This window comes from Juglans regia, chromosome 16 (assembly GCF_001411555.2).
Source record: "Juglans regia cultivar Chandler chromosome 16, Walnut 2.0, whole genome shotgun sequence".
Lineage (NCBI taxonomy): Eukaryota > Viridiplantae > Streptophyta > Magnoliopsida > Fagales > Juglandaceae > Juglans > Juglans regia.
The window spans coordinates 1,629,642-1,654,985 of NC_049916.1; the positions used below are offsets into that span (position 1 = coordinate 1,629,642).

At 34.1% G+C, this 25,344-nt stretch overlaps 2 protein-coding genes across 3 annotated transcripts; one reads left to right on the forward strand and one right to left on the reverse strand.

The window, feature by feature from the left end:
* The first annotated feature begins 5,789 nt into the window (after positions 1-5,789).
* LOC109004571 lies at positions 5,790-6,347 on the forward strand. The gene has a single exon (XM_018983156.1). The coding sequence runs from the start codon at positions 5,790-5,792 to the stop codon at positions 6,345-6,347; it is 558 nt and encodes a 185-aa protein (XP_018838701.1).
* A 2,425-nt stretch (positions 6,348-8,772) lies between these two features.
* LOC118344841 (spermine synthase-like) lies at positions 8,773-11,897 on the reverse strand. 2 transcript variants are annotated; one of them, XR_004798533.1, is made up of 4 exons: positions 11,774-11,897; positions 10,213-10,330; positions 9,707-9,825; positions 8,773-9,192 (listed from the first exon to the last, which is right to left on the reverse strand). XR_004798533.1 is itself a non-coding variant. In XM_035686287.1 (3 exons), exons 1-3 carry the CDS (start codon positions 10,244-10,246, stop codon positions 9,094-9,096), a joined length of 252 nt encoding a protein of 83 aa, XP_035542180.1. In that variant the 5' UTR covers positions 10,247-10,499; the 3' UTR covers positions 8,773-9,093. The 2 variants fall into 2 exon arrangements, 1 of the variants encoding a protein (XP_035542180.1); XM_035686287.1 differs by lacking the exon at positions 11,774-11,897 and having other exon boundaries at positions 10,213-10,499.
* Between the last annotated feature and the right edge of the window lie 13,447 nt (positions 11,898-25,344).

A 25,344-nucleotide genomic window follows, 5' to 3' on the forward strand; every position in this document is an offset into this window, starting at 1 on the left:
TTTAATATGTAGGTTGTACAAATGCATGCAAGTAATCCGAACGATATATCAGACGAACTATATGCACTGGCACGTGGCCCCTCAATATGCACTGCTCGATATTCTGCATGTATTTCTCGAGGAAGTAGGTATCACACAATTGATCGAGAACTTTATATGAAAACACAAAATAGTAGTGTCCTTGTCGAAGGGAGTCATGATTGAGACAATGTTGATTTCTATGGAGTTATCGTGGATATAATTGAAATGAGATATGTAGGAGAGCTTGTGGTTTATATATTTAAGTGTGATTGGTGGAATTTAAGCAATCCTCGAAGGGGAAAATACCATGATGAATATTTTTTTAGTATTAATACATCAAAAAAATGGTATGAAGATGATCATTTTATTTTGGCTTCCCGAGCATCTCAAGTATTCTATTTAGACGATCATCAGTTAGGATATATATCATGTGATATTAGCTAAAGTTTGAAGATATATTTGACCAATCTAATGAGAATACTCTAAAACAACAATTGAATCTTATATTTAAAGTTAAGTTCGAACTAACTATATTTTATTTAATATAAAATTAATATTTTCAAACGTAAACTACTACAAATGAAGATACATAAATAAATAAAATTAGAATATTAGGCTTTCCAATGCAAGACTCTTTCCCATTAATTCATAATCCGAGTCAAGCCACACAAATCTTATCTTTCATTCCTATGTAGCTTTGAAAGGGACATAAATGGTCCCCACACTTCCTATTCATTGCCAACGTGTGTGTGTGTATATATATATTCATGTCTTGGGAAGTAAGTCCGATCCACAAAGCTCGAGGACAAGAACTGGACTGGGTCAGGCCAAGTCGACCCAGGGGCCACGAAGAGGAGCAATCAAGCAACGCACAGACTATAGGATGAAGGGCAAGACTGTCTGACACTACTACTGCTGGCATTACGAGACACCCCTTGTCCCTAAACCCTCGCGTCCAGACAGGTCAGAGGGATTGACATACTTTACTGGGAACCATGCCTCATTTAATGGGATGGAGACGGGCACACCATGATAGGGAGCCACACTGCATTAAATGCATCCCGGGGCTCGGCATACCATGATGTGCCTCGTGGGGTGTCAGTGATAGCCGCAATCTGGTCTGGCAAGTCTGTAGCACAGTAGGAAGTTAGCAGGGACACCCAAACCCAGTACAGAGCTGCCCACCTAGCACCTCCACCTCAAGGATCCCCCAATTAGGTATAAATACCCCCATCCCCCAGCCAAGAGAGAGGTTTAGACTCTTTCATATTTCAGCTCATATTCACTCTGGTTGAATACATCTCTTTCACTCTATCTCAACACCTAACTCAGGTATCAAAGATACCACGACACTCTGAGCCTTCGTTCTCTATCTCAACAGGGTTTAGAGCAAGTTTAATAGCGTGGAATTGCCCAGACTATGAAACACAATATTAACAATATATATATATCTATTATATAAAAGACTATTAAACGGAAATTATTGTCTTAACGGAGTTACAGTAATTTTAATTGTTTTCCGTTAACTTTTTGTTTAATAGCATTTCTCTCGATTTTAAAAGTCAAAAATTGCCTCTATAGAAACCGTACCCCCTCTCTCTAGAAACTCGCTCACCCGAATCCAGCTTGGGGGAAGGGGAGTTGTGGCTCCTTCTTCCTCTTCCTCTCCTCCCTCTCCTCGCCGGTCCTTCGTCTCCGGTGGTTTCGTTTGGTTTTTTTGTTTTTTTTTTTTTTTCAGGTTTTCGGTTGAATAAAGGGGGTGGCTGTTTTGAGCTTTTCTAGTGACCATCGTCCGACACGCGCACCACCGGGAGAAGCCTCACCCGTCGATCTTGAGGTTGACCGGATTGGGAGCCAATCGGAGCGGCACGTTCACGATTTAAAGGAAACGTGTGAGGTTTTGAAACCATTGCGATTCATCTTCCATTTTGTTTTTTTCTATCGGTTCACATATTTCCATTTTTACCCCTTCCATTTTGTTTGTTTTCCCTTTTTGTCCTTCTTACTTGCGTCACACATGACTCCACCGCACGCCGCCATCACACATTCTTCTTTTTAGTGTAGGTGCTGTGTGGGTATGATTTTTGTTGATTCTATTTCTTTTCACTCTATGGGATGTGAATTTGAAGGATGGGTTTTTTTTTTTTTCGTTTCGTGTCGATTTTTTAATTTCATTTTTTTGCTTGTTGGGTTTTTGTTCTCCATTTTTTTTGGATATAAATCTGCTTGTTGGATTTTTGTTTGTCGGTATGGACCATTTTTTAGAATCTGAAGGATGTTTTATTATTTCTTTTTCCGTTTCGTGTGGACTTTTTTATTTCATTTTTATGTTTGTTGGGTTTTTGTTCTCCTTTTTTATTTTTTGGATTTGTCAATTGCTTGGATGTAAGTTTCTTGTTCATTCTTCTAGGTATGTTTTAGTTTTTAGTGTGGATCCTCTATCTTCTCTTTGTGGGATATGAATCGGAAGAGTAGTTTGAAAATTCTTTCCAGTTTTGTAGTTCTTCGACTCAAAACTTGTGTTATTATTATTTTTTTTTCATTTTTCTGCTTGTTGGATTTGTCTTTTCCATTTTTTGTTTGTTGGGTGTAAATCTACTTGTTGAATTTCCATTCGTCATTATGGACCAAATTCTTTTGGCTCGAGCAGTTGCTTGGATGTGATTTTGTTTTTGCTTCAACTTGGGACCAGGTATGCTTTACTTTTTTGCTTCCCAACCATGGATTCCGAGGAGAAGCGGCTCAACGAGCTGGGTTACAAGAAAGAACTCTAAAGATAAATGGTTATTCTTTGTTCGATATTTCATGCTACTCTATTTTTGGTTTCCCTCCACAATGTTCTTGTTTCATTGTATATATTTTATTCTTCCTCATTGTTTGATTATATGAAATCCTCTACTTTTTCTTGTTGATGACGATTTTTTTTTTTAATTTTCTTTATCGTTTAATTTGATGTGGACTTTGTTCAAAACACTTGCAATATCGTTTTCACAACAATCCTTTTTACAAGGAGTACTCCATTGTATGGTTCAAACCTTCAATATGCAAGTCTTGCAAGTCTTGTGTGGGATTGGGTGGTAGTCTCAATTCTTCACCTGGTTTGTTGGATTTGCAGTGGCTGAGTTATGTTCCTCTTTTGCTTGGATGTGATTTTGTTTTTGCTTCATCCATGTATGCTTTACTTTTTTGCCTCATAGTTGATAGATTAATTAATTTAATCATGTATACCTTTTTAACTTATGGACCATTTGATTTGTCTTTTATGGAAAAGTATAAAAGATAAACGTACTAGAACTTCATTATGTCCTACTTTTTTATCTTATCTTTTGATTTAAATTAGATCGATCGAGATTAGACCGAAAAGAAAAAGAAGGATTATTAGGATTGAATTGTTATGGTAAATTGCATTAAGATTTTAATTTTAATTTTCTTTTTAACTTGTTGGAAGGCTTACGTAGAATCATAAACATTGCAAATCATCATTTTATTATGCACTGGAACAAAAAAGTCACCCATGCTACTTTTACCAAAAGCGAATTGGATGGGGGAAGTTGATATTAAATTCTGAAGCACGCGCGTATGGCTGTGAGACATATTTACGCAGTTAGAATAATACCTTTGGGGCCACAAGATTAATATATGTTATCTAATTTTGCCCAACACTAAATATATATATATATATTCTGAATTATTGGGAAAGATTCTTAGTTAGGAAAAGCCAACAAATTATTGCCGAGATGAGGAGGGGTGGGTGAGTTTGAAAAGCATAACTTTACATTTTGTCGTAAAGCTTTCATTTGTTGGGTGAGGATATCGTAATAAAGATATTTGTATTTTTAAATAAACAGACAAGAAAGCATTATTTTCAAAATTATTAAATAATTATTTTTATATATATATATATATAATATTTATTTATAAATAAATTGTGGTTAAAATCAACGACAGGCACATTTTCAACGTACAATGATGAGCCCGAGATGAGGGGGCGAGCGGCAGAGAGTTTTCAAAACACTCCCGTGAAAAAACAGAGTAGTTCGTTCTTCTTGACCGTACATTTTTTTTTAAATATCCGAAATATTATCCTGGTGGCGGCTGCTTTGATTGCTACGGTGATCTTTCAAGCTGGCGTCACTCCTCCTGGTGGAGTTTGGCAAGATGATGACAAAGCTGCAGGACAATATAAATATATATATATATATTTATATATATAAATACACACGTTGGCAGTGAATAGGAAGTGTGGGGATTATTGCTGTCCCCACACTTCTGAATATACATTTCTTTATATATCTGTGTGGCTTGACATATGTATATATTCTGAATTATTGGGAAAGATTCTTGGTTAGCAAAAGCCAACAAATTATTGCCGATACGAGGGGTGGGTGAGTTTTCATTACACTCCCGTCACGTGGTATTACGTTGGCATGTCTGAATGGAAAGCTGTGTAGGGAGCCCATTTCTGTCCCTTTCAAAAAATAAAAAGTTTTGTCTGGCTTGACTTGCAGGGGCGGCTCAATGCACAGGTGGCCTAAGGCTAAAATTTAAGACGAGATTATTTTTATAAATTTTTAATATAATAATTTAATCAACTCTTCAATTAAATATAATACAAATTAACAACTATTTTGTACAATATATTAATTTTTTTTTTTTTTGTGTCAGTCTTAAGATCAATTTTTTTTTTTTTTAACTAAAGACAATGTGACTTGATTGTCATAATATTCAACTTCTAAAATAGAGATCTGAAATTTAAAACTACCTCCCACAAAAAAAAAAAAAAATCATAAAACTTTTCTTTTTTAGATCATGATTAATATTATTTAAAGTTGAGATTATAATCTGAATTTTATATTCTATTATTAATTACTGTATATCTGAAATAACTATATTTTTATATTATAAGGTTTTTATTGAAAATATTAATTATTAATTTATTTATAACTCATAGTAAAATGTTAAAAAAATATCCGAGATGTGTTAGTTACAATACTAACTTTTTTTTAATATCTATTTTCTATCAATTTTATTTTTTAAAAGAATATAAATTCTTTATGTCAATTTTTTTGAACAAACCAAGACTTAAGAGTGGGGCCTTAGGCAAGCGCTTAGTCGCCTTGCCTTTGAGCCGCCCCTGTTGACTTGTATTGACCTGAATTAATGGAAAAGATTATTGTCATGCAAAAAGGATAATCTTTTAATTTTATTTATATATCTTCATTTGTTGGGTAAGGATATCGTAATAATCACAACCCTGATCATTTGTATTTTTTAATAAACAGACAAATAAGCATTAATATTAAAAATATAAATATTATATATCGTTCTGAAAAATAATACCTTGTAATTATATATTTTATAATTCTATATGAAATCGAGAATAGTATTAAAATATTAACAGTAGCATATTGATTTTATTAATTACTTGAAAATGTCGTAAAATAGTTGTAAATCGAATTATAGGTCATAATTTGATCCATTACAATGATTACATGATGAGTTGTTTGAAGTACTACATTTTACATAAATTATAATGATTTATTATATTTTCAAATTAGTATGCAAACACAATTACTTAAATGTTAGATAAAATTTAATTTGTATGTAAGCAGATTAGGTGTGGTTGACTGCGTGGGTTGACGTACGGAGGAGTGATACACAACACACAACTTTGTTATATATAGGAGTTCATGCTAGGCGTTTGATTGCACTACTCGAAAACCTATATACGCGTTTGTCTCAACCCATTGCTTGCGAGTCGAGACAATATGGGCGGTGACGCACAACCTGAACCTAATTCCGGTACTAAGAGTTGGAAAATCTTCCTAAAAAACTTTCTTATACCAACCTCCCTGACATGGCACAGGGATGAGAGCAATAAGGAGCCGACAAATGACGCAAATATCCGAAATATTATCTTGGTGGCGGCTGCTTTGATTGCTGCGGTGACCTTTCAAGCTGGAGTCACTCCTCCTGGTGGAGTTTGGCAAGATGATGGCAAAGGACACGTCCCGGGAGTTTCTATATTCTCTTCTCGAAGGGTACCCTATTATTTTTTCTTGACATGTAATACACTGGCCTTTTCCTCCTCAACCTTTCTCTTACTATCCCTTACTTTTGGGTACCCTTTCTTCTTAGAAGTTTTAGTTGCCACTTTTGCAATGGCTGGGACTTATGCAGCTGCTATTTTTTGCGTTACACCATATGAACCCAAGTGGTTTCGTCTCATCTCTATGGTAGCAGCTGTGCCTTACATTCTAAGGGGGCTAGTCTATTACTTTTCCTTCGGGCCCAGCGCCGAGGCCGAGGCCGAGGCCGAAGCCTAGGCCAGGGGGGTGCAAGGAGGGGCCTAGGACCCCCAATTGGCTCTGAACAAATAATAATAATAATAATAATTTTTATATTTCTCTTAGTTTTTTTATACTGTTATTCTTATTCTTGTCCACAATTCATAGCTGGCTGCCCATGCAACCCGTTTAACCTTTCTAAGTAGAACCAGTTTTATTTTCGTTCATTTTTTTCTTTTACTGCTTTGTTGTAGTGTATATATATATATAGATTTTTGTTGGTGTCCTCGCCCTCCTCATTTACCGTTGATTAATATTAATATCTAGTTTGTTTATAAAGAAGATGGAAGAAAAAAAAACCTCAGCCTCTACGTACTTCGATTCATATACACTATATTGCGCCTGTTATTCGTGCAGGTTCATGTACTGAGTAAGATGTTTGATTGACAACTCCGGCCAATCGATCGACATGGTAATCATGCATAGACATGAAAATTAGTTTAATAACGTTTAGAGAACCTGGAATTAGATCTAATTTATTTTCCTAACCTTATTTTATTTTCCATGCACGATGATGATATATTTCTCCTTCGAAAAATTATATTTATCATTTTCATATAATACACTCCATTTTTTTTATTTTTTTTTCTCTTATCAAATGTGTAATAGATGGATGATAAGTAGAAGAATTCAATAAGTTTAAGAAGAATAAAACTAAAATTAAAAACTAAAAAAATGTGATGTATAGTGTGTGAAGATGATAAGTAGCAAAGCTCATGACACACGAGCTTTATCCATATCACTATTTCACGAGCTTATCCAACTAATTAACTAGGACGAAATGTCCCCAAGTTAGTATTCCTGCAAGCAGCCTAAGTATTGGTTAAAAAAAACAAAAGAAAAACACAACTCAAACTGACCATTAGCAGGAACTGGTAAAAAAAAAGGTTCATACGATGCCACACCGATTGCTTTCATCTAACCTAGTTTCAACAATATTGGCGTAAGTCAAATTTTTTGAGGGAGGGCTCTGGTGATTGTGTGCTCTTCAGTACGTATCCTTCTCCTTTTTTAATTTTTGGATTATTAGTTTTCGACTGACTGCTTCACTAATCAATTGTGAACACCCGGCCAGTACATTTGGCATATATATTAACCCGATACATCACTAATCAATTGATATCATCATTGTAGATTGACCCTGCATATGCGTAGCCAATCAATCAGAAACATGCTAGTTATCAGTATCAGTTATTTTCATGGTCTTAATGATTTTAATTTTGGTTGATTAAGGTAATGACATGAATTACGTTGGTTGACATGCACACAACTGACCTATTTATTAGTTAGATCAACATGGTTTGACACGAACCTTGCTAATTTCTATAGAATTCAGACAAACTTTAAGAAAAAAATGGGCTGAGAAGGAAAGCCTTTAGATTTCTCTTCTCGTCCCTTTTCACCATGTTCATTTGGCTAGACTTTGTTGCTCCGATTTATGCATGTTGGCCTTTCTCCCACCACCTCCACTAGCCTGCCTGCTACAGCATCCAGCCACCACCCATTCTGCCTAGCATGCGAGCTGACCCCCCCTCCTCGCAGCCCCACGGATGGCTGCAGTGCAGTCACCCACGATGGTAGGGAAATCGCTGGTCTCCCCGGCCCTTTCTGTAAAGCTTCTTTTTTTTTTTTTTTAACCTTTTTCAGCTAATTTTCGAATTATTCAATTTTTTTGACATTTTAAAATCTATTTAAAGTTTACTACATAATTGTTTTTAAAAAAAAATTGCTAACATGTCAGGTTTTTGTTGACCCCTACCAACTCAACCGGTAGAGTAGACAATAATGAATGAAAGTAGTTAATTGCAAGATTTTAAAATATCAAATATAAATGTTAGAGTACTAAAAACTGAGATGGCCTTTTGCAAACTAGGGTAAACCGAAACAGTGAGTTTGCAATTAACCCTTAAATTAATATATAACCATTTCCGAAGAAAATAAAAGATATTGGGCTGAGGGTTGTCGTTGTAATATTCTTTGGATGTACATGGGGATTTCGAGTAATGATTTTCAGCCTAAATTATTTTATATGGAAGAAACTTTTAGCTCACGTTTTATCTGAAAATAGCCTTTTCTTCATCATCTTAACATTTGGTACTAGGATCTAAAGATACATGAGAAATGAAACCAAAGTTCATTGGACAACTACTCATTCTGAGCACCATAAAATTAGGTACAACACATTCAGATGTCTTATAAACAGAAACTGGTGTAAAAAGAAGGGGCTTCCATTCCTAGCATCTCACAGTTTGGCCTTAGAACAGATCAGGTGCACACTTCTTTTTATTAGTACAACAGATCAGATTCACACTTAATTTAATTAAGACTTCAGCCAAAACATTAAAAATTTGATTGACCATCAAGAAATAAATCTAAATTTCCGTTTATATTTCATGGATAATCATTTCAGCCAAGCCTGTTATTGATATTAGTTTTCATGCATTTTACACGGTTATAGGATAACTTGCATGTCGCTGTTGATAGCAGGTTTACCACTCCATTGAATGAACAAAGAAATACTACACTCCTAGAACTTGAAGATGATAATGCCAAAATCCATGATATGATAAAAGTTACCATCCACAAATTGATTGTTGAAAGCAATGATATTTCATGCTATAGAATATAAAGGCCTCACAAATACCTTCAACTCGTGTCATGGAATGCAATAATCACCCAGTCTCTACTTTCACCGTTGGACTGATTCTATATCTCTGAAAATCTACTAGGAAATGCAGATTGGTTGTCCCGAGATTGGAGAATCACGAAGAAAGGTCACCTCCCTTTTCAGAAAGGATGGCAAGGCAAATGCAGCTGAATGCATCTGTTACAAAAACAATGTCATTTAGTCCCGTGTACTTGGGCTCTTAGCTATCCTCATGATCAATAAAATCTAGTTTACCGATCAAAAAACAAAAATAGTGCAATTTAGTTTCAAGCCATAATGTGGCATGTGTTCAATTGAGCAAATAGGGTTTCATTCTTCTTCTTTCCTTTAGCTTTCAGTGACTACAAATAATGATTTCAATCACAAGAAAATGTACAACTTTGTGATTCTAGTATGAAGCGATTTCGTTCCATTTATAATGATTATAGATTAGAATGCAGAAAATTTAGAATGATTCACCAAAGACCTATCAGAATCGGTTTTTAAGTACTCAGGTTAAGTGCAGTTTACCCCCAAAACTTGATCGCAGTCACAACCTTCGTAATGTCTAAGGTTAAAAATAAATATAGCTCTAACTAGCGATATGGGGTCAACATTTTTCTATGAAAGGAAAGAATAAGTTGCAGAGTAGGCTGTACAAGAGATATGAATTGAAGCAGAGTTATCTTACCTCTGAGTTGTAGAACCTTAGTTCTCTTTTATGCTTGAGAGCTCCTTCTAACTTCTCAATAGGATTGATGGGATTTATAAAATCAACAGGTAGCCCATCAGTTGAGCATATAAGAAATCCTATCACGGATGCAGATCACAAGAATATGGTGATGAGATGTAACCATAGCAATTCAAAATAGGAATACTGAGTTGGAAGAATACAGTTATGCAAACGATGCAAACCAATTTGTAGTTGATTGTTTACTAAAATGTCAAAATGTCCAACTGAATGACAATAAAAGATTTTCCATACTATGAAAAATATTCATTAGGAGAAGCAACAAACACAAAAGTTCAGATAGTGCCAGGCCAACAAGGAGACAAGCTAACCTTCTGCAACCCCCTACCAGTTTGACCACATACAAAGCAGAAAAAGGCAATACGCTGGCAGTAAAATGCAAAATGATAATCAAGAATGTTGGAATGCCAAGTATGAAATTAAGACAAAAAAAAGTACATCAATACCTTGGATATGTTGGAAGTACGCTAGCCCAGGCATAATGAACAGAACCCTTGAATGTTTGACGGCAAGTAGAGATCATATCTTGAAGAAGATGAGTAGGATCAACTAGAGGCATATAGCCTTATACTCACCAATTCAAAAGAAACCAATTAAAACGGAAAGGAACCGATGACACTATTTTAAGCATACCATCAGCAATATAAAGGTGGACACGAGGGTCCTCAAATCCAACAGCCAACTCAGGAAAAAACCTTTTAGAGACCTAAAAGAAAAGCAATACGCCATAACAAAAATACAATATAAAATATAAAAAGTTATTCCACTATTACTAACCATAACAAAAATATCATAAAAAAGCAATACACTACTGCTCTAATGTCCAGACCAATTACTATAAATCTATTAAGTTATTAACTTGACTCAGATTATCCATACAAAATGAGCTGGAATATGGTACTTGAAGATAGGGGTGGGCAGCGGGTGCCCGCCACCTGCTGCACTGCCAAGTTCACTCCGCCCTCGCCTGGGTGGGGCGGGGGATCTGCTCCGCACAGAAGGGGGGGCCCGTATGAAAGGGGAGTTGCGGAGGTGGGGACGGAGGGGGAGCCGTTGAGGCAAACCCCCCCCCCCCCGCGGCCGATTCCTCAGTTTCTCTCTCTTTCTCGAACTCTCTCGTCCCAGACCCAGACTCCCAAACTCTCTCAATCTCTCTCGAACTCTCTCAATCTAACTCTCTCGATCTCGTTTGCCATGGAAGTAGCAGACACCGGCAGAGGACTCGATTGAGTTTGTTGTAACAGACGCCGCTGAGTTTGGGGGAGCCGAGGAGGGGAAGAGAGGGGCGAGGGGCGGACAGATGGAGGTCCACTCTCACACCCTGTGCAACGGACGGGGTACCCCGCCCTCGCATGGACAGAGGCGGATTACGGAGAAAAAACCTTACGGGTAGCACCCCTACTTGAAGCAACACATTAACTTTTTAACTCAACTTTTGGAAACAAAAGTTAGCCAAAAAATTCGAATCTTACGCTTACGGAATTTTAAGACTTTGTTTGTTTTTACAACTCATCTCATATAATTATTATAATTTTTTTAAATTCTCATATAAATTAAAATAAATAATTTAATTTTTTCAAATTTTTAAAAAAATAATATTAAAAAAATATATTCTAACGATATTTATTCAAATTTTAACTTTTAACTAAAAGAAAAACTTCAGGATGAGTGTGAAGAAGATATTTACACCCTCCAATAATATTGTGACAAGTATGCTATTTTTATAAAAGACAAGTAGAACTGATTGTATGCAAGTTTCTCCCTTTCTCTCCCCTCTCTCTGTGCTTAGCACGGTGTATTTTGGTCCCTCTCCTATTCTACCACAGGAATTCTTCATTCATGAAACTTTTAATCTTATGAAAGTTGCGTTTTTATTTATTTTTATAAATAAGACAAAAAATCTAATCAATACAGATCAATTCACAACAAAAATTACAAAAAATAAAAATAAAATAATGTCAAAATGAAAACTTTTTGTGTAAATAGAAAAGGATGGAAAAGATATACCAGCCAGGGACAAACCCAGATTAGTTGTAAAAAGGAACTAGTGCAAGAAGGAAGAGAAGCTGCAATCGCCATGGGGGACTAGTGCAAGAAGGAAGATTTTTCTACTTCTTCGAAGATAAAGAGAGAGGAGGTTTGCGGAAATTGTTGAGTCTCTCGGGCGACGACGGAGAGCAGTCTTAAGATTAGCCAAATGCCAAAAGAATAGATGTTGAGAGTTATGGGAATAAAATTCAACCTAGATTAGTTGCTACAGTAACTTTCAAATTTATTTCTAAACTTAAAAGTGACTGTAGATACATTACATCTATATTTTTTTTCTTTTTTTTCTTTCTCACAACTGCCACTTACATCTCAATAAACTAGAAAAAAAATGTGGAGCTGCAACATTACCATAGGTTTTATTAATATCAGAAAATAAACTATGATAAAATAAAATAAATTAATAATTAAAATAAATAAATATTTTTGTAATTATTAATTACTCATTACTATATAATAAATAAATAGATAATCTAATGTAGATATTTGATGTAAATAGTCAAAACTAAATTTATCTTATATTATTTTATTATTATATAATAAAAAATAGTTATTTCAATGTGAAAACTTATTTGAATGAAATAGTTAAAATTTAAATTCATCTTACATTCATCAAAAGTGTCATTTAGACTTGACTAATCTATTGAGAATGCTTTATATAACTGTTTACAATCGAAAAATAATATTTATAATCTTACAGCAAGACTAACACACATTTTTTTTTAAGAATATGGTAGATATATCTAGAATCTACATGCTAAAAAAAATTATATTTTTCATAATGGATAATATTTTTTTCAAAATAAATGCGTAAAAATTATACAACTTAATACTATATCTAACATTACTTAGAGTAATTATGGCGGGATTAGAAATATCCTAATTCACTCGCTCATCTCGTTGGCGTGGCCTAGATTTTTTCCACGAATATTTTCAATCCCATGTATATCATGTAGCATCAACCTAAATTCAGAAGCTGCACATTCAGAAAATACCAAGCTACACAATCCACATCAGCTCTAGAAGATTCCTTATTTTTGTCTTTTACTAGATCAGTTGTAACAAAATTTTATTCCTTTTTTATGCATTTCTTCATTACACACTTACGGTATTTGTGCCTATATAAGCTGTGCAAAGGTTGTGTGTAAAATACAATGAAATACAATTGAATTCATGAATATTTAGGAAACATTATTTCTCTTTTTATCATGGTATCAGAGCTGTTAGACTAGCAATCTCTCTGATCCTTCTCTTCTTTTCTTTTTTTCTACATTATTTTTTCAAAAACCTCACAGGAACTAAGTTTCTCTAGATTCCATGTTCAACTCTCATTCACAGGCCAAAGAATTTCAAATCCACTTCCAGCTTACAAATCTGAGCCGTAGTGATCAATCCATCTCTGACTATTTTAGCAAAGTTAAATTGCTAATTGATACTCTTACTGCCACAGGAACTCCTCTCTCAGACAAAAAGTTTGTCACATATTTCCTAAATGGCTTAGGTCCCAACTATGATAGTTATGTAACCTCGATCACCACCAGAACAGATCCCATTACCTCCCATCAACTATACCATCTTTTGCTTATTCATGAAAGTCATTTAAACCATCCATCCTGTAGCCCAAGTCTTCAACACTCTTTTGAACCAACTGTTAATTTTAGCTCTAGCAACCAAAGAGGTCGGGGTGCCTATCATGGAGGTCGAACACGAGGCAGGTTCCCGTCAAACAGAGGAAGATCCTATCCAAATAACCTGTTCAATTTCTCTTCACCCAACCAATCAAATCGCCCTATCTGGCAGGTTTGCAATAAACCAGGCCATGTAGCTCTTCAATGCCATTTCAAATTCAACCATGCATACCAATATGACCTTCCCCAATCCTTCTCTGCCAACTACTCCTCTCCTTCTGCCATTCATGATTGCACATGGTACCTAGACAATGCAGCCACACACCACATAACACATGACCTATCCCATCTCAACCTTTCATCTGAACCAAACACAAGTAATGAGCAAATGCGAGTTGGAAATGGAATTGGCCTCCAAATTGAAAACATCGGTGACTCCTCCCTCTCAATTAATTATTCTTCTTTTTCTCTACATAATCTACTTCATGTACCTTCAATAACCAAAAATCTTGTTTCGATCATACAATTTTGTATTGACAATTCTTTTTTTTTTTGAATTCCATGCAACCCATTTTTTGGTGAAGGACAATCGGACAAAGCAGCTCCTCATCAACGGTCCAAAACATAATGGCCTCTACTGTTTTTCGTCACCTCCATAACCTTCCTCTCCGTCTGCCCATCTTAGTGAAAAGGCCTCTATGCACTGTTGGCATCAAAGGCTTGGACACCCGTCTCTCCAAATCGTCTCCAGAGCTCTGCGTTCCACCTGTTTGCCGTATTCCCCCAATACTTATTTCGTTTGTCCTCACTTCCCTTTAGCTAAAGCCCATCAACTTCCCTTTCCGCCGGGCTCCACACAATTTGTTAAGCCTTTAAACATGTTATGGGCTGATGTTTGGGGTCCGACCCCTTTTGTTTTCAGAAGAGGATTTAATTATTATCTTTCTATTATTGATCACTTCACCATATTTACTTGGCTCTTTCGCATAAAAAATAAATCAGATGTGCTAGCTGTTTTTACGTCTTTTATAACATTTGCTGAACGTTTCTTCAATACCAAAATCATCACTATACAAACAGATGCCGGAGGTGAATTTTGACCTCTCACAAATCTTTGCAAAACTCTTGGCATCACACACCGTTTTTCTTGTCCTCACACACATCAACAAAATGGCCTTGTTGAAAGAAAACATCGTCATATTGTTGAAACCGGTCTCACCCTTCTAGCTCAAGCCTCTCTTCCTTTTTCTTTTTGGGATGATACTTTTGAAACCACTACATATCTTATAAATTTGCTTCCCATACCTATCTTGCAAAATTGTTCTCCTTACTTCATGGTGTATCATAAACCTCCCAATTATTCTTTTTTAAAGTTTTTTTGTTGTGAATGTTGGCCCAACCTACGTCCTTATAATCATCATAAACTAAGTTTTCGTTCCACGTCATGTATTTTTTTAGGGTATAGTCCCCCTCACAAAGGTTACAAATGCCTTGATCAAAGCACAAATAGAATGTATATTTCTCGAGATGTGATTTTTAATGCAATTTTCCCTACAAAAAAACCACCACTGTTCATAGTCCCATTTCACAAAATGTCTCCCTACCTTGCTTTCGAGCCTCTATTCTTGGTCTGCACCCTTTAATTCCCGTGGGCCTTCTCAACCCACTCCTTCTTCTAAATCCTCTCAGCCCATTCCCTCCTCTCAAATCACTCCTATTCACTCACAAACCCAGCCCATTCACTCCCCACTCTTCCCTCAGGCTCCCTCGACTTCTTCCCCTAATTTCATTCTAGAAAACCTTAATTCCATTCTTCCTTCTCCCATTGAATCAGAGTCTCTACAACCTTCTCATCTTACGCAGTTAACTACCCCTCGATCACCCATCATCACCAGGTCAAAAACGAACTCTTCCAAACCTCGTATCCCTATAGACGGCCCAGTTTCATACCCAACTTGTCACTGCTTCATGTCCATTGTCATGGTACTAGATGAACCCTCATCTTTTTTTCATTTGCATCCAAATTCCCTGAATGGCAAGCTACCATGTCCAAAGAGTTCGAAGCCCTAGTCAAAACAAAAACCTGGACTCTTGTTCCTTTTTCCTCTGTTTCTAATGTCGTTGGATGCAGGTGGGTGTTTTGGACTAAGCTGGGACCAGATGGATCCATTGAACGTCAAAAAGCCAGGCTCATGGCTAAAGGCTTTCACTTGCAACTCGATATTGACTATACCGAGTCTTTCATTCCTGTGGTAAAATCCTCAACTATTATATTATTTTTGTCTATTGTTGTTGCTAGAGGTTGGTGTCTTAGGCAAATTGACATACAAAATGCCTTTCTTCATGGCAATCTTACTGAGACAGTATTCATGTAACATCTGCAAGGATTCATTGATCCTCTGCGACCTGATTTTGTGTGTAAATTGCATAAGGCCATTTATGGCCTTAAACAAACTCCAAGAGCTTGGTTCTCAGAGTTAGTCACATGGCTCATTGACTATGGTTTTTCGGCTTCAAAAGGGGATCCTTCTCTGTTTGTTTCACACAAACATGATCTCTGCATTTATATTCTAGTATATATTGATGACATGATCATCACATCCTCATCCTCAAGTATTGTTAAAGAATTAATTGTCTCTCTAGATCAAGCCTTTCCTGTGACTGATTTGGGACCCTCATCATATTTTCTTGGAATAGAACTTGACTATCTTTCTAATGGTCTCTTTATATCACAAAGAAAATACATCTCTGACTTGTTAAAGAAAGCCAATATGCTTGGTTCTAAACCAATTTCCTTTCCAATGTCTGCCTCTACCAAGCTTTCTAATTTAATGCACCCTCCTTTGAAAATGTCACTTTGCTCTGCAACATAGTTGGCAATTTACAATATCTATCTTTAACTCGACCTGATGTGTCATTTTCTGTCAACAAGGTCTGCCAATTCATGCATGACCCAAAAAATTCCCACTGGATATCAGTCAAAAGAATATTTCGAAATCTGAAATCCAAAATTATTCATAGGTTATTTTTATCAAAAAAATATGGTTTCACTCTTCATGCATATTTAGATGCTGATTGGGCAAGGTGCCCTAATGATAGGAGGTCTACAGGAAGATGGATGTGGATTTTCACTTTGTCAGAGATAGAGTAGAAGCTAAGACTCTACAAGTTCAATTCTGTAGCAGCAAAGATCAACTTGCTGATGTCTTCACAAAACCTTTAGTTGCTAATCGATTCTCCTTTCTTCGATCGAGTCTTAATGTGATTGACACCTCATTAGACTCGAGGGGGCGTATCAACCTAAATTCAGAAGCTGCACATTCAGAAAATACCAAGCTACACAATCCACATCAGCAGCTCTAGAAGATTCTTTATTTTTGTCTTTTACTAAATCACTAATTATAACAAACTTTTATTCCTTTTTATGCATTTCTTCATTACACACTCACGGCACTTGTGCCTATATAAGCTGTGCAAAGGCTGTGTAAAATACAATGAAATATAATGGAATTCGTGAATATTCAAGAAACATTCTTTTTCCTTTTATCATGAAGTATAGAGCACGTTAAGTATTTACGTGATATAATCTATATAACTATAATATTTTGAAAAAACTCATGATGGATCAAATTATGATGTAAAATCTAATTTATTGACATGGTATCTATATTTTTAATAATAATGCTTATTTTTCTGTTTATTAAAAAATACAGATGAGAATTGCGATTACTTGGTTTTAGAATTGGAGAATTTCACATCGTTAAAAAAATGGATTGGAGAATTGCTGGTTTGACACCTAGTAATATCTTTATTACGACATTCTCACCCAAATGAAGATATGTAAATAAATAAATTTAGAATATTATCCTCTCTGCATGACAATTATCTTTTCCATTAATTCGTAATACAAGTCAAGCCACACAAATCTAATCCCTTTTTTTTTTTTTTACTTTTGAAAGGGATAGAAATGGGTTCCCCACACAGCTGGATGCCATTCCCTCATGCCAACGTACTACCACTAGGGGTGTAATCGGTCCGGTCCGATCCGGTTTTGGATAAAATCTAGGACCGAACTGGTATGTACCGATTTTGTATTTTTCAAAACCGATTACGCACCGGTTACCCTCCTAAACCGATATTTCCGGTTTTACCGGTTTTCGGTCCGGTCCGGTCCGGTTTTTCGATTTTTTTAAAATGTAAATTTCACAATTTGTCATTAAAAATTTGTTTATAAAAAAAAATGATTTAAAAAAAACTGTTTTATACTTTTATTAATATATTAGACTATATAATAGTATTAATATTAGACTATTGGTATAGTTATAAGTTATATATTAGTATTAGTTATAAACTTTTAGTGATTTAGTATTAACATTTTATGTAATAATTTATAAATTAATAAGAAATTATTTCATATATGAATATATATATATGTTATATATAAAATTTCGCATAAAAATTTATAATTATACATTATATATAAAACTTATATATATTAATATTTAATATATAAAAAATATTTTGTATAAAACTTATATATAAAAATATTATTTTTTATTATTTTTAATCAACCGGTCCGGTCCGGTCCAAAAAATCCCGAAACCGGAACCGGCTGGTTTTTACATTTTAAAAACTGGTTCCGGACAGGACCGGTTCAAAACCGGTAAAACCGGTCCGGTTTTCTGGTTTGAATTTACACCCCTAACTACCACTATCACGAGACGGAAGCTGGATGTATCATTAGAGAACTCTTATTGGATTAATCAAAATTAAAAGATAGTTTTGATAAATATAAGAAAATTTTAATTTTTAATTATTCTATTTACATAAATTTCTATATTATAATAGCTATTTTTTTATTATATAATAATAAAATAATATAAGATGAATTTAGTTTTAATTATTCATATTAAATCTCCACATTAGATTATACATTTATTCATTATCATATAATGAATAACTATTAATTTAAAAAATATTTAATTTTTTTAATTATTAATTTATTTAATTTTATCATATTTTACTATTCTACTTATTATATGTTAATTAATAATCATATTCTTATTAAATTGATATATTACTAAGTGAAATTAATATATTAATTGTGATAAAATATGTAATAGAAAGAAAGAGAAAGAAATTATAATTAATAAAATATGTATTTGATGTATGTACAGTAACTTTCAAATTTGAAAAAACTTTTGAAAGTTACTGTAGCTAAATTCTAAATATTTGGAATTTGACTAATCCAATGTGAGCATATTTTACTCTTTAATAGCTAAATACTCATTGGATTTAACTTTTAACTAATCCAATGAAAGTGCTAAGAACATCCTCGTTGACTTGATCCAAAAATCACCACATTAAATTGAACATTTTTATAAAATTTTAAACTTCTACTACAGTGATTCTCTAAATTTATAGATAAACAATAGGTTAGCCAAATATTAAAATATTTAATTCTCACTTATCTCACAAAATATGTAGGTATTTTTTGTAATTACAAAGTTTGGTTCGATTTATTATTATTAAATATAAAATGTGATGAAAATAAATTAATTAATTAATATTAATTAGAATATTAATTATTAAGTTAATTATAATGATAAGTTATTTATAATATAATTATTATTAATATTAATATTAATTTAATATTTAATAAATTTGATAAATACTAATATTAAATTAGAATATAGTAATAATTATTATTAATATTTAATGTTAATTTAATATTTAATAAATGTAATAAATATTAATTTAATTTAATTAGAATATAATTATTATTAATATTAAATTGGTAGAATTTTAAAATGTGATACAAATAAATTAAATAAAAAATTATTAAATTAATAATATTTTATTATTATATAAAAAATAAATAGTTAATCCAATGTAGAGATTGAATTTAAATAGAATAGACAAATGTAAAAAAGTATGATATTGGTTAAATTTTGAAGATGGACTTGACCAAGCCAATGAGAATGCTCTTAGAGCATCTTGGCTGGCCAAGTTTAAAGGAGGAATAAAATTTAGATAATTTAAATTAAAAAGACTTCATATTGGATTGGGTATTTCTAAAATAATTTAAATTTTAGCTACACTACTTCATTAAATATAGCTAATTATAGATACTTTATCAAATATTAAAATATTAATTTCTCACTTTAAGCAAATAAATTAAATTAAATTAATTAGAATATAATTAACATTTAACATTTAGAATATAATTATTATTATCGTATAATTGGTAGAACTACAAAATGTGATAAAAATAAATAAATTAATAATATTTTATTATTATATAGATAGTAAATGGATAATCAAATGTGATGATTGAATTTAAATAGAATAGGTAAATATAAATTCATATGATATTAGTTAAAGTTTGAAAAAGCATTTATTCAATCAAATGAGAATGCTCTAAAACAACACTTGAATCTTATATTTAAAGTTAAGTTCGAACAAACTATATTTTATTTAATATAAAATTAATATGTTCAAACGTAAACTACCACAAATGAAGATACATAAATAAATAAAATTAGAATATTAGGCTTTCCAACGCAAGAATCTTTCCCATTAATTCATAATCAGCCACAAATCTTATCTTTTTTATTCCTATGTAGTTTTGAAAGGGACAAAAATGGTCCCCACACTTCCTATTCACTGCAAACGTGTGTATTTATATATATAATGTCTTGGAGAGTAGGTTCGATCCACAAGGCCCGCGGACAAGGGATGGGCTGGGTCAGGCCAAGTCGACCCAAGGGGTCCTCGAAGAGGAGCAATCAAGCAATACGTGCAGACTATAGCACGAAGAGTAGGACTGTCTAACACTAGCTGACATTACTGGACACCCCTTGTCCTTGAACCCTAATGTCCGGACAGGTCGGAGGGATGGACATATTTGACAGAGAACTAAGATGCATTTAATGGGATGGAGACGGACACACCATGACAGGGAGTCACATTGCATTTAATGCATCACAGGGCTCGGCACGCCATGATGTGTCTCATGGGGTGTCAGTGACAGCCGCAATCTGGTCTGGCAAGTCTATAGCACAACATGGAGTTGGCAGGGACACCCGACTCTAATATGGAGTTGCTCATCCAGCACCTCTACCTCTAGGATCCTCCAGTCAGGTATAAATACTCCCTCCTCTAGCCAGGAGATCAGAGGTTCAGACTCTTTCTTATTTCAGCTCACATTCTCTCTGATTGAATACGTCTCTCTTTCACTCTATCTCAACAATTGACTTAGACATCGGAGATACCACGGCACTCCGAGCCCCCATTCTCTATCTCAATAAGATCTAGACCGAATTCAACAGCATAGAATTGACCAGATTGTGAAACATGATATTAACAAAATATATATATATATTATATCACATTCACATTCATCGACCATTCTAATTTTCTACAGTTGGTAGGGTCACGTATTGTACTACGTTGGCAGTGAATAGGAAGTGTGGGGAACATTTATTTCCCTTTCAAAAAGGGTTTCGCTAAATACAAGCAAGTTCGTGTATTATATCACATACCAATAAATTTTTTTATTTAAAAAAAATGAAAAAAAAGATTTGAAAGAAGAAGAAAATCTCCTATATCATAAAAAAAATTTTATCTTTAATTCACATCGTTTCGTTAAACATATGTATTACATATTAATATTGGTACATGAATTGGTGTACAAACTTTCGTTAAACATATGTATTACATATTAATATTGGTACATGAATTGGTGTACAAACTTACTTGCAATAAGATTTTTTCTAATTGTAAAATACGTAAATATTATAAATATTATAAGAGTAAAATTTATTATTAAAAAATTATTAATATCATCGACCGTTCATCAAAATATATATATATATATATATATTATATCACATACAGATTCATCGACCGTTCATCAATTAATTTCTGTAATTGGTAGGGTCACGTACTGGTACTACGTTGGCAGTGAAAATGAAGTGTGGGGATTATTTCTGTCCCCACACTTCTGAATATACAATACTGTCCACACAAATCTATTATATATTTGTGTGGCTTGACATGTATATATTCTGAATTATTGGGAAAGATTCTTGCGTTGGATAGCCAACAAATTATTGCCGATATGAGGGGCAGATGAGTTTTCATTACACTCCACGTGAAAAAACAGTCCCAGCTTCCGTCACGTGGTAGTACGTTGGCATGAGTGAATGGGAAAGCTGTGTGGGGACTGGGAGTCCATTTCTGTCCCTTTCAAAAGTAGAAAAAATAAATTAGATTTATGTGGCAAGCTTGACTTGTATTGACTTGAATTAATGGAAAAGAATCTTGTCATGCAGAAAGGATAATCTGCTAATTTTATTTATATATCTTCGTTTGTTGGGTGAGGATATTCAAATAATTAAGATATTAGTAGGTGTCAAACCAGCAATTCTCAAATCCTAAAACTCAGTAATCCCAACCCTGATCATTTGTATTTTTTAATAAACAGACAAATAAGCATTAATATTAAAAATATAAATATTATATATCGTTCTGAAAAATAATAACCTTATAATTATATATTTTATAATTCTATATGAAATCGAGAATAGTATTAAAATATTAACATTTATTTTTAATAGAGTAGCATGATTTTATTAATTACTTGAAAATGATCGTAAAATAGGTGTAAATCGAATTATAGGTCATAATTTGATCCATTACAATGATTACATGAGTTGTTTGAAATACTACATTTTACATAAATTATAATGATTTATTATATTTTCAAATTAGTATGCAAACACAATTACTTAAATGTTAGATAAAATTTAATTTGTATGTAAGAAGATTAGGTGTGGTTGACGTACGGAGGAGTGATACACAACACAACTTTGTTATATATAGGAGTTCATGCTAGGCGTTTGATTGCACTACTCGAAAACCTATATACCCGTTTGTCTCAACCCATTGCTTGTGAGTCGAGACAATATGGGCGGTGACGCACAACCTGAACCTAATTCCGGTACTAAGAGTTGGAAAATCTTCCTCAAAAACTTTATTATACCAACCTCCCTGCCATGGCGCAGGGATGAGAGCAATAAGGAGCTGACAAATGACGCAAATACCCGAAATATTATCTTGGTGGCGGCTGCTTTGATTGCTGCGGTGACCTTTCAAGCTGGAGTCACTCCACCTGGTGGAGTTTGGCAAGATGCAGATGACAAAGATCCAGGACACGTCCCGGGAGTTTCTATATTCTCTTCTCGAAGGTTACCCTATTATTTTTTCTTGATATGTAATACCCTGGCCTTTTCCTCCTCAACCTTTCTCTTACTATCCCTTACTTTTGGGTACCCTTTCTTCTTAGAAGTTTTAGTTGCCACTTTTGCAATGGCTGGGACTTATGCAGCTGCTATTTTTTGCGTTACACCTTATGAACCCAAGTGGTTTCGTCTCATCTCTATGGTAGCAGCTGTGCCTTACATTCTAAGGGGGCTAGTCTATTACTTCTACTTCGGGACCAGCGCCGAGGCCGAGGCCGAAGCTGAGGCCAGGAGGGAGCAACGAGGGGCCTAGGACCCCAAATTGGCTCTGAACAAATAATAATAATAATAATAATTTTTATATTTCTCTTAGTTTTTTTATACTTTTATTCTTATTCTTGTCCACAATTCATAGTTGGCTGCCCATGCAACCCGTTTAACCTTTCTAAGTAGAACCAGTTTTATTTTCGTTCATTTTTTTCTTTTACTGCTTTGTTGTAGTATATATATAGATTTTGTTGGTGTCCTCGCCCTCCTCATTTACCGTTGATTAATATTAATATCTAGTTTGTTTATAAAGAAGATGGAAGAAAAAAAACCTCAGCCTCTACGTACTTCGATTCATATACACTATATTGCGCCTGTTATTCGTGCAGGTTCATGTACTGAGTAAGATGTTTGATTGACAACTCCGGCCAATCGATCGACATGGTGATCATGCATAGACATGATAATTAGTTTAATAACGTTGAGAGAACCTGGAAGTAGATCTAATTTATTTTCCTAACCTTAATTTATTTTCCATGCACGATGATGATATATTTATCTTCGAAAAATTATATTTATCATTTTCATACAATATATTCTATTTTTTTCTTTTTTTCTTTTTATTTTTTTCTCTTATCAAATGTGTGATAGATGGATGATGAGTAGAAGAATTCAATAAATTTAAGAAGAATAAAATTAAAAAAATGTGATGTATAGTGTGGGAAGATGATAAGTAGCAAAGCTGACACACGAGCTTTATCCATATCACTATTTCACGAGCTTATCCAACTAATTAACTAGGACGAAATGTCCCCAAGTTAGTATTCCTGCAAGCAGCCTAAGTCTTGGTTAAAAAAAAACAAAAGAAAAACACAACTCAAACTGACCATCAGCAGGAACTGGTAAAAAAAAAAAAGGTTCATACGATGCCACACCGATTGCTTTCATCTAACCTAGTTTCAACAATATTGGCGTAAGTCAAATTTTTTGAGGGAGGGCTCTGGTGATTGTGTGCTCTTCAGTACGTATCCTTCTCCTTTTTTAATTTTTGGATTATTAGTTTTCGACTGATTGCTTCACTAATCAATTGTGAACACCCGGCCAGTACATTTGGCATATATATTAACCCGATACATCACTAATCAATTGATATCATCATTGTAGATTGACCCTGCATATGCGTAGCCAGTCAATCAGAAACACTAGTTATCAGTATCAGTTATTTGCATGGTCTTAATGATTTTAATTTTGGTTGATTAAGGTAATGACATGAATTACGTTGGTTGACATGCACACAACTGACCTATTTATTAGTTAGATCAACATGGTTTGACACGATTATTAGTTTTCTATAGAATTCAGACAAACTTTAAGAAAAAAACTGGGCTGAGAAGGAAAGCCTTCAGATTTCTTTTCTCGTCCCTTTCCACCATGTTCATTTGGCTAGACTTTGTTGCTCCGATTTATGCATGTTGGCTTTTCTCCCACCACCTCCACTAGCCTGCCTGCTACAACCTCCAGCCACCACCCATTCTGCCTAGCATGCGAGCTGACCCCCCCTCCTCGCAGCCCCACGGATGGCTGCAGTGCAGTCACCCACGATGGTAGGGAAATCGCTGGTCTCCCCGGCCCTTTCTGTAAAGCTTCTTTTTTTTTTTAACCTTTTTCAGCTAATTTTCGAATTATTCAATTTTTTTGACATTTTAAAATCTATTTAAAGTTTATTACATAATTTTTTTAAAAAAAAAATTGCTAACATGTCAGGTTTTTGTTGACCCCAACCAACTCAACCGGTAGAGTAGACAATAATGAATGAAAGTAGTTAATTGCAAGATTTTAAAATATCAAATATAAATGTTGAGTACTAAAAACTTAGATGGCCTTTTGCAAACTAGGGTAAACCGAAACAGTGAGTTTGCAATTAACCCTTAAATTAATATATAACCATTTCCGAAGAAAATAAAAGATATTGGGCTGAGGGTTGTCGTTGTAATATTCTTTGGATGTACATGGGGATTTCGAGTAATGATTTTCAGCCTAAATTATTTTATATGGAAGAAACTTTTAGCTCATGTTTTATCTGAAAATAGCCTTTTCTTCATCATCTTAACATTTTGTACTAGGATCCAAAGATACATGAGAAATGAAACCAAAGTTCATTGGACAACTACTCATTCAGAGCACCATATAATTAGGTACAACACATTCAGATGTCTTATAAACAGAAACTGGTGTGTAAAAAGAAGGGGCTTCCATTCCTAGCATCTCACAGTTTGGCCTTTAGAACAGATCAGGTGCACACTTTTTTTTATTAGTACAACAGATCAGATTCACACTTAATTTAATTAAGACTTCAGCCAAAACATTAAAAATTTGATTGACCATCAAGAAA